Source organism: Parambassis ranga, chromosome 1 (genome assembly GCF_900634625.1).
Source record: "Parambassis ranga chromosome 1, fParRan2.1, whole genome shotgun sequence".
NCBI classification, from domain to species: Eukaryota; Metazoa; Chordata; class Actinopteri; family Ambassidae; genus Parambassis; species Parambassis ranga.
In genome coordinates, this window is record NC_041022.1 from 3,240,766 (window position 1) to 3,250,916 (window position 10,151).

The following is a 10,151-nucleotide window of genomic DNA, read 5'->3' on the forward strand; positions in this document are numbered from 1 at the left end:
CACACACTCTCTCCTGCTTACCTACATGTTAATTTCTCTTTCTATTCTCTTGCCTACTACTTCAGCCACGCTCTTACAACATCCTCACACTACTCAGAAGAGCCGTGCCCTGAAGTCACCGTTTAATAATTGGAAAAAGAGAACCACAGCTAGCTGCACTTTTGAAATGGATGACTGTGCTTTTTTTTTTTTTTTTTTTGTGTGTGTGTTTGTAATCTGACATATGGACATGAAGCTGCGATAACAGTTTGCTTCACAAGTGTCACTTCTCTTTGAACCCAAAGACAGAAAAACGGGAACCGGTGCTGATGGAGAGGACAGATAGCGAGGTGGCAGCTGGATGAAGCTAACAACCTATTCTGGTTCAGAAGGCAGCGAGGCGTGACCAGAGTCCCCCCCCCCCTCCACCGTGGCTGCACACATGTGGGCGATGAGCATCCACTGACGCTGACGTGAGTTAGTGGCCGTTCACTCTGTGCTCACTACACTTCCCAGAAGAGCTTTATGAAGTTTTTCAAGTCAAAACTTCCCACAAAGTCTAAAAAATTTTTTGCAGATAAATTCCCATATCTGGAGTTTTACTGGCAGACAATATGTTATTATCTGTTCTGTGGGTGAAGTGAAAGTTGAGTGGGAAGAGTGAAACTACTGATCGAACAAGTTTTTGCATATTCTCTCATTCTCTTCTTTTAAAGGAATAATCATGGGACCCCGAAAATGAATTCATGCAGTTCAACGCTTCCACGGCAGATGGGCGCCGGCGTGAAGACACAACACCAGCAAAAATGAAACCTTCAAATTAAAAGACATTCCTGCAGGTGTTCGTTGTCTTCGTAGCCTCCCGTGAGACTAATATCCAGCTTAATAGACCTCCATCTTTAAATAAAAATATAAAACCGTTTTCAAAGTCTTACGGTCTGTGAGAAACGTCTGCAGAGCTGTGAAGTGTTTGTGGGAAATGAGTGTAATATTTAGGAGTGAGAACGCAGCAGCGGGGTGCAGAGTGAAGCGCCGTCCTTTGAAGCCTGCGCTTCTCTCAGAACCCACAGCCTAAAGAAGAGACATGCAACCTTCTAGATAATAGGATTTTTTTTTTTTTCAGAGAAGCCAAAAGTCTGTAAACATGTGTGATGAAGGAGAGTTTGTCTTTTATTTTGGAAAAAAAAAACAAAACATACACGATAAAAACATTTGATGTTAAACATTTGGATAAACATACACGAAGCCTTCATGATATAAACATGCAGAGAGTACAAATATATTATGCATGACAAGGAAGGAGAATGACTAAGAACACCCATTACACTCCTTTAACGCCTCTCTCTCTCACACACACACTCACACTCACACTCACACACTCACACTCACACACACACACACACACACACACACACACACACACACACACACACAGCTGCAACTTCATGCTTTCATTTCTGATACTACCGGCTACTTGTATGAGTGTGTGTCCTCACACAGCCGCATCTGTGTGTGTGCAGTCTACTTCAGTTCTAAGCGGTGCTCGCCGCGGGCTATGTGGGAGGAGAACTCGTAACGGTCTCGGCTGCGATGGCCACACACGTTGCATTCGAGTGGGTCGCGGAAGCCGTGGCAGCCCATGTGAATGGTGAACATGACATAGTCCAGGAAGATCACCCGACAGTGGCCACACGGGTACACGGCCCCGGGCAGCGCTCCGGCCTCCCCGTCGGCACGCATCATTCGCAGGGCCTCGACAGGCGACAAAGGGATGGGCTGAGTGTGGGGGTGAGGGACGCCGTTCTGGGGGTTCAACCCGCCGCCCAGCAGGTGTCCTAAGGTGTACATGACAGGCTGGGACATCTGGGAGCCATCAGAGTGGAATGAGTCCATGCTGAGAGGCGGCTGAGGGAGGCCCAGGAGCGGCATGCCCATCTTGTGGCCGTTGGTGAGGCTCATGGGGCTGATGTTGTTGTGGTTTATTGGGATGCCATAAGGTCTGTGGGAGGGAGGCGGGTCACCGTCCGGGCCTGTGTGCTGCCCCGGGGAGCCTGGCTGAGGGTCCTTGGCATCAGTTCGATGGGCCGGCTCCCTGTTAAAGCTCAGGTCCAGACAGACACCATTGTCTCCTAGACCAGTAACATGATAAGACAGCACTCAACAGGAGGAGGGTTCACACACTTCATCCAACAGCAGGGCCAGAGGCACAGGCAGCAGTTAAAGCGGTTACAGATGGAAGCGATCTGACAAAAGATCCTGATGGGGGGGTCCTCGCTTTGGTGTTGGCAGTCAGAAAAACGTGAAGCCCCCTCAGGGCAAGAAAACCTGGAACCCCACCAGGTTCAGAGAAGCTTTAAAAGCAGCGTGAGGCGGCTCGGAGGCATGAGAGGACAGAGAGGAAGCAGGCGGCATAAGACGAGGGCCTTTAGTGCAGCTGCACCACACAAGTATTGACAGAGAGACACCTGCTCACGTTTCTCAGCTCCCGCCTGTTCTGTCTCTGCGGTTGTCTTTTTCCCCCTGTGGTTGTCATATTGAAAGATCTCACTTCATTTGTTAACCTGATAGAGACGTAGGAGGTTTTTTTTTCTTACTTGCCAATTCACATCGTTTTGCGTTTAGCAGTCTGAGGCTTGATTATGAAACTACAACTCAATGTCAGCTTAACCAGAAAGATGGTTGTGTGTGTGTGTGTGTGTGTACGCCCATAAAGTTTGGGAACTCGTCGTGCCAACTCAGCCATTTACTGAAACTGATATCTTTTGATCAGAGTATAAATCTTAAAAACAAACACACTCATTCCGTGAGCAATTAAACGTCCATGTTTTTGTGCAGTATGTCTCGCATGCATCCATTGAATTAACCATGCATGGTGATCGATACCCACCTATGGCACAGTTCTTGCTGAGAATTTAGGGTAGAGGAGACCACTGTGCAGGCACGGGGCAGGTGTTCTGCCCTCGATTCCTATTCGGCAAGAGATGGAGGGCAGCAAACAAACAAACAAGCAGCTCAGACAGACAGGTTCAGATACTCTGCAGCACATGAACGCTGCATGAACAGCAAAAAAAGCAGAGTACAAACAGCAGTGAACATAAATGTTGCAAAGTGAAGCTGCTTTTTTAACAGCTCAACGTGCGTCTTCCTGCTGAACTGTACGTGACTGTGCTGCTGCTCCTACCTGTGAACTTCTGTGGCATTGAACTCTTCCGTTTGGCGACATTGCTGGCGAGCCTGTCGAGTAGCAGTGCACGCTCAGTACCCATCTGAGTCCTGGATGTGTGGCTGTCCTCTGCGCGACAGCAAAACACACACAGAGACAGAGAGAGAGAGAGAGAGAGAGAGAGAGAGAGAGAGAGAGAGAGAACACAACAAGGAAATAAAGTCCTGCTCTTCATGAAGCAAATAATGAGTGAAGTGAGAGCACACTGAGCTGCAGCTGTTCACCTGTCAGGGGCCCTTTGAGGTTATAGTGTTAGAATTGAGATATTAATTTGAGATCAGACGCTCCTTTGACCTCACTTCCTGGTTGTTTTTATACTTCACCCGTGCAGGAGAGGAGACCACAGGATGAGGATGTACTTCCTCACCACTACGGCACTATCATGCATAAACTTACGACACACGGTGACCACAGAAACAGAGCATTGTCTCTGTGTTGCAACTGTCCTCCCGGTATGTGAAGTGTGTTTTTTTGTGGGGAAGGTGGGGGGGTTGTAGACATCTAGGGTTTGTGTGTGTCCGCCCGCCCGCCCTACATATGACATTTATCTTCCCCTTTGCCGACAGAGATGCAAAAAGCGACGCGCCTTCACACCACAGCAGCCATAACCTACTTAGTGTAATGATGGGGTACTACCCATAAGCTCATTAAATTAATGAGGCTATAAAAACAGGATCTGTTAGCAGTAACAGCCCCTACTGCGCGCCTGCTGTGAATGTGTTTACTGTGCACTGCTCTGATTAACACCTACTGTACACGTGCGGAGCGTGTCTGTGCGAAGGCGGCCGCTCACCTCTGTCAGGGAGCCCTTTGCTCTGCATGTACACATGGCACCTCTCTCGGTGCTCCTCCAGGGAGCTTCGCTGCTTGTAGCTGCGGCTGCAGTGGTTGCACTTGAAGGGCTTCTCGACTGCGAGCAGACAGTTTCAGTTAATCGCACTTATTTTTTGTCAGGTTTCACATAAAACTGATGATGTGTATATATCAGAGACTGAGCAGGTGAAACTCGTGATCTGAAGAGTGAATGAGTAAAGTTTCCAGAGGTGAGTGAGTAAGACATCACATGTATGAGACTGCATGTTACTGGAAAAAAACCCTGCTCAGATTCAAAAAGGGAGTGAGAAGCCCAGCCGTACACAGCTCCACTGTACACAGGTGCATACAGTATCAGAGCAGGATATCGGCTCCACATGAGTGTGAGTGTGTGAGTGTTTGTGGCGGGTTGATACCAGAGTGTGTGCGCAGGTGCCCGCTCAGAGCGTCGCGTCGACGGCAGGCGTAGCTGCACATCGGGCATTTGAAAGGCTTCTCTCCAGAGTGCAGTTTGATGTGGCGAAGCAGGTTTCCCTTCTGGGTGAAGGAGGCCCCACACTGAGTGCAGTGGAATGGCCTCTCACCTGAGCGAGCGAGAGAGAGAGAGAGAGAGAGAGAGAGAGAGAGAGAGTGAGAGAACAAAGCACAGTTTGAAAAACTCTTTCTGATTTCACATCATCATAATAATGATCTGTTGTTGCAGAGAGTATATATGACTTCTTTTTGTGGTTCCTTGTGTTACAACGAGTTGCAGAAAAACAGAATCATTCAAAAGGGGAACAAAGCAACATCCACTCTGATTGTCAGACACCCAGAGATAATGTTCTCACGCCAGAACGACCACACTGATGCCAAGCACGCTGTGACTTCCCATGTCGAAAACACAGCTTCACTAGGGCGGCACAAATTTCACATGGACCCATCAGTAAGACAGAGCTGTAAAAACCAACAAGGATGGATCCTGACTGAGCCAGAAGTCAGACTGCAATGCAAAGGAGCAACTTGTAACGATGTTTTAAAGTCGAAAAAATGTTCATAGAACAAAAATATTTACTGAAATTAGCATGCTAATGTGTTAGCCGTGGACTGTACCCCCACCTTACTACACCTTCAGTGAGTCGTGAGCTGCTGGATAAGCTACGTGATGCTGTGCATGCTTCTGTTCTTTCATAAGGAGCAACCTGCAGCTCCGGGCTCGCCGATTATCCGGCGGTTTAATGTTTAATACACAGACAGTTCAGAGAACATGGTGGCTCACGCTGGTGTCTCCTGTGTTTACATCACGTCAGCGCTTGTTTCTACTAACTTCTCCTCAACCTCTGAAGAGTGGATGGAAGGACAAACATGGCACACACACTTGTCTCTCCACGTTTAAAAGCAGGATTTGTGATCTTTTTTTGTGTTTTCATGTGATGACGCCTTCATGTTTCTGAATAAAAACGCTTGATGACAATCATTTTCCACAGTTGCACAGCTGTAAGCTGACTGAATCTAAATACCTCGTTAACCACATGAATCAGCTCCGGGTTATTACGGGGCGAACGCTACCATCTATCTGCTACTGCGATCAGATCACAGATATTACGTGTGTATTATAACAATAGAGGCTATTTCACAACTGCTCGGAGCACGTGCGTCATGTGTGATGCAGATTTGCGTGTTCTCAGTTCATCATTCGATCAATACGGCGCCATCCCAGAGCTACGAAGAAGTTTGACGATTGCACAACAGCTGTGTTTCAGGTCAGGCGCCTGGGCTGTGCTTACCCGTGTGGCTGCGCTTGTGCACCAGCAGTACATTAATGCTGATGCAGGATAGGCCGCAGATGTCACAGCTAAGCTTGCCTGGTGTCTGGCTGCGAGGGGCCACGGCTCCGGGCGCGTAGGTCCCCTCTGCGGTAGCTGCATGGGCGTCAGGCTGAGCGGGGCTGTCGTAACGCGAGTAGTCCACCAGCGACAGGTCCTGCGGCTCATTCGGGGTATCCCCCTCTTCATCGGCCTCCTCCTCCTCCTCCTCCTCCTCCTCTGTCCTCTCCTCTTCAAACCCTTCCTCCATCCCGTCCTCACTTCCCCCCTCTGCTTCTTCTTTAGGCACAACTTCTCTTTCTTTTTCTGCCTTCAGGTACTGCTCACCGTCCTCCACCTCCTCCGCCTCGGTCTTTATCTCACCTGGGAGATGGTAAAGAAAACAACAAATGAATGAATATGAAGCATACAGAGACACGTTGGACAGAACAATTTCCACTTGCAAAATAAAGAGCTAAATAGCCAGACTTGAAAAGCACAGTCACGTCTTCACTTCTACATTTGTATTTATAGTGAGAAAATGATATTAGCACAAGTACATCTCCAAAGTGTGGGTAGCTTAATTTGGGCCGATGCAGAGTGTGACAAAGAGATTCAAAAGATGTGTGCTCGAGATAAGGGGAAGGCATTTCCTCTCAATACACAGAAACTAGAACCAGGGCAGGAGAAAGACACGGCAGGCGCCTCACAAAGAAAACACCAATTCCTCATCTGCTTTTAAAACACATTTCAGATTGTTTATCGCCTTCCTTGCAGCAGGTGAAGAACAAACCAACGCTCATCTGCATCTGCTCCACAAGTCCTCCGGGTCAGACTTTGACACCACACATGATTTGGCCAAATCTATGTTTATTTCTTAACACCACAGCTGTTGACGTATTCAGTCCTGAGGCTTGCCTTGCAGGACCTCTCACCTAGCCTCGAGCTAAGTGTCAACCAACCCCCCACCCCAGCATATTAGTTCCATCCAGAAACCACACTGTGGTCTTGGCGGTGACTGGTGATGAGCTGAAGAGCAGCGCCTTGTATCGTGGAAAGCGCTCAGAGGTGCTATGGAAACTTTGCACACAGACACAGACAGAGCTCTGAGAGGCCTGATATAGAGTCCAGGGTCTGAGTGCAGTGAACCGCAGGCTGTGCATCAGATGCACTTGCGGGGCCTTAGGAAGTGCACCCAACGAGACAGATGGGTGGCAGTCAGAAATAAAGAGTGGAGCTGTCTGTGACACCATGTTCTTTTTTGTAAGTGACACCAAGGCCACAAGGCAAAGTACAAACATGACTGCATTAAAAATAATGTCATGTGTGACACATGGCGCTGCCTGGGTAATATGCAGACTTAATATAACAAACAGGTGACAGCTTTCATGCTGATCATTAAACTCTTAACCAAAGCCAACGGAGGATCTAATGCTGCACTTCCTTTTTGTGAATTACATGACAACTCGTGGCTTCAATTACTTCACTTTAATCATCTTTAAGTTGAAAATTCCCATTATAAATTCATATCTTAACCCCCTGCTGCCCACAGCTTCTTAAACTGCATATGAAAACACATAAATAAACATCATGAGTAGTTTGGGAGTAACCAAATACATGGAATAGAGTCAGGTATGAAGAATAAAAACACAAGTAACTGTTACAAATGGAGGTTATCAGAGTGCCATAATGCAATGTAGTGGTATACTATAGATACCACTACATTCTAAAGTACTGCATAATCTGGTATCTTTCAGCATATTCACTCCAAATATAACTTACTAACGCCTGCTGCCAGACTACCAGGCTGCAGATCAACACAGAGCAGCAGGGATGAAGTGGTTTTGAAGGCCAACGTAGACATGGTAGGCATCTCCTGTGTTCCCTTCCACAAACAGCCAATGGGATTCCTCCATTTCCTTTTGGATTATTATGATCACCAGAAGCTAAAAGCTAATGCTACACTACAAACCAGCTACAGCAGGGTCACATGACTGACAACATCAGCGCCGCTCCGACCTCTCCTACAGCACAAACACCAGTGTTAATCAATCAATTTAACCTTTTTTTTTCCCAGACAGGTAACCACAGACATTATTTCAGACATCTGACCAAAAAACTTTGGGTGTACATGCTAACACATGTTCCATTAGCATAGCTGGTTAAATATTTTTTTGTTGTTCTATTAGTTCTATCAAAGAACAACTGTTTGCTGTGTAGCTTTCCTGCTCTGTTATTTCAGTTTTTAAATAAAATCTGTGTTCTTTTGCTGCCTTTTGTGTTTTAAGAGGTCTCAAAACTAAGCACTGTATTCAAACCTAATGCTGTAGAAAAAGAGGGTGAAGGAAAAATGATTCATAGGCTGCACATCTGCGTGAACGCCACGCTTATTCACCCGTCACATGACTTGTTTTAAGATAAGATAAGATAAAAGATAAGATAAAACTTTATTAATCCCGAAGGAAATTCTTGCAACTAACTAAACTAATCAAGCGGTGAGTTAGGACTGTATTCTGTAAAGTGGCGTGAATAAACTTGTATTTGTGTGAGTGTGTGTGTGTGTGTGGGCACACATACGTGCTTCTGTGACACCTTCGGCACACTCCATTCCATTTTCACTGAATGATTTGTCCTCCTTCTCTTCTTCCTCCTCCTGTGACTTCACGTCTGCAGCGTCGTCGTACACGTCTGAGACAATGACACATTGTGCACGGTTACTTTTCGTTTCATTCGGAACACGTATTAATCTTTTCTCATAACAGTTGGAGTAACAGAATCCCTTCAGGACACTGACACTATCAGCTGCAGCCCACACTACATCCTACATCCCATCACCTCAGCGCTGTCGGTGCGCTGCATTCGTTTGCTCCTCAGGCAGGATGGTGTGTGGAGTCTGATCACACACACACACACACACTTACACACTTACACCAGGAAGACCAGGAATCGGATACTCACCCATCCCGTCTCCCTCTGTGGATGTGAGTTCAGGAAGTTTGTCTGTGTTCATGATAAAGAAAAGCTCTGTGAAGAGGAATTATTAAGTTAATGAGAGAATAAAACTAAGGTTACGGAGCAACAACCGTCACGGAGAGGCAGGTTTGTTGCACACATTCACCGTCTCACTTTTTCTGTGACTAATATAACTTTTTAACACTAATAAAAGACACCATCCTCCCCCCTTCACTATTTCTGCAAAGCATGAGAAGAAATAGAAACAACACTTGCATCTGACTGTTCCTGCTGGTTGGACAGCGTTTAAAAAAAAAAAAAAGATAAAAAAAAAAAAAAAAGAAAGTGGGTAAAAGCCCACGGTTGACTGCTCGACCCTGTCTCTACATTTAGCCTGATGAGAAAGAAGATGATGTTCACTGCACATGTATTTCCTGCCGGGTTTGAGACACAGGAGCGGGTGTGAAAGGCAGAAAGATCACAGTTTAAAAGTCAACACCAAAGACAGACGTGCACTTTTTAAAGCTGCTTTTAAAACCAGTTTTAATTCAGTTACAACACCCTGAAGTAAGATAACTTTAAAAAAAAAAAAGTATGATCAATTTAATCACAAAAACAAAAACTACAGTGTTAGTATCATCTTCATCATTTACAAAGCTGTAACTTAGTGATGAAAATACCCCAGAAAGGAAACTCTCACACGGTCAAAATGAAATCGAGAAGCTCACGTCTACACGTTGCATTTGACTCCAGGCTGCGTCTTTCTCGCTCTGTTTTGTTCTGTTTTATTTTATTTTATTTTATTTTTTGTTGTTAGATGTTAAAAGTTGAAGTGATGATAAATTGAGCTTACCTGCTTCTTGCTCAGTGCCTGGAGGAGAAGTGCTCTCTCAGCAGGAGATCCCACACTCCGCCACTGGACTTTCTCTGAATATGGAATATACGCAACGTCACTACGGTGAATTTTGGACATGCCTTAAAGGAACAGGAACTTATTTTTTCAACAAGGTGGAGCAACAAAGACCGGAGAAAGAACACAGAAGCGACGGCGGTGTGCTAAAGAACGGCTTACCTGCATCCCCGCTCCGCATTTCCACTACACAAACATTCCCACGGCGAAGCTGGACGATCGCTGACAGCAGCAGCACACGTTTATGAGTGAAACAAAGAATGATTCCTGCCTCTGATATCAGCTCAGGCAGCGCACATGGTCCCTGAGTAGATAAAAAAAAGAGTTATTACGCCATCTTGTGGTCAAACTAGAAAGCTACTTATCATTTAAAAGCTACTTATCATTTAAAAGTAAAATGTGGTAATCCACTGTTGTAGGCGCTTACATTTTGTTTTTCTGCAAACGACCGACAGCAGCGGGAACATCTTGCTCCACAGGTGTTCTGTGC

At 46.1% G+C, this 10,151-nt stretch overlaps 1 protein-coding gene across 3 annotated transcripts; it reads right to left on the minus strand.

Moving 5' to 3' along the window:
• Positions 1-1,182: 1,182 nt before the first annotated feature.
• On the minus strand, positions 1,183-10,151 carry LOC114435472 (zinc finger protein Aiolos-like). 3 transcript variants are annotated; one of them, XM_028405278.1, is made up of 10 exons: positions 10,089-10,151; positions 9,824-9,965; positions 9,605-9,678; positions 8,758-8,799; positions 8,377-8,487; positions 5,782-6,183; positions 4,432-4,599; positions 3,996-4,112; positions 3,161-3,271; positions 1,183-2,108 (listed from the first exon to the last, which is right to left on the minus strand). In XM_028405278.1, the coding sequence occupies exons 4-10, from the start codon at positions 8,759-8,761 to the stop codon at positions 1,501-1,503; spliced, it is 1,521 nt and encodes a 506-aa protein (XP_028261079.1). In that variant the 5' UTR covers positions 8,762-8,799; positions 9,605-9,678; positions 9,824-9,965; positions 10,089-10,151; the 3' UTR covers positions 1,183-1,500. The 3 variants fall into 3 exon arrangements, with proteins under 3 accessions (XP_028261079.1, XP_028261169.1, XP_028260995.1); XM_028405368.1 differs by having other exon boundaries at positions 5,860-6,183; positions 8,758-8,823; XM_028405194.1 differs by having other exon boundaries at positions 8,758-8,823.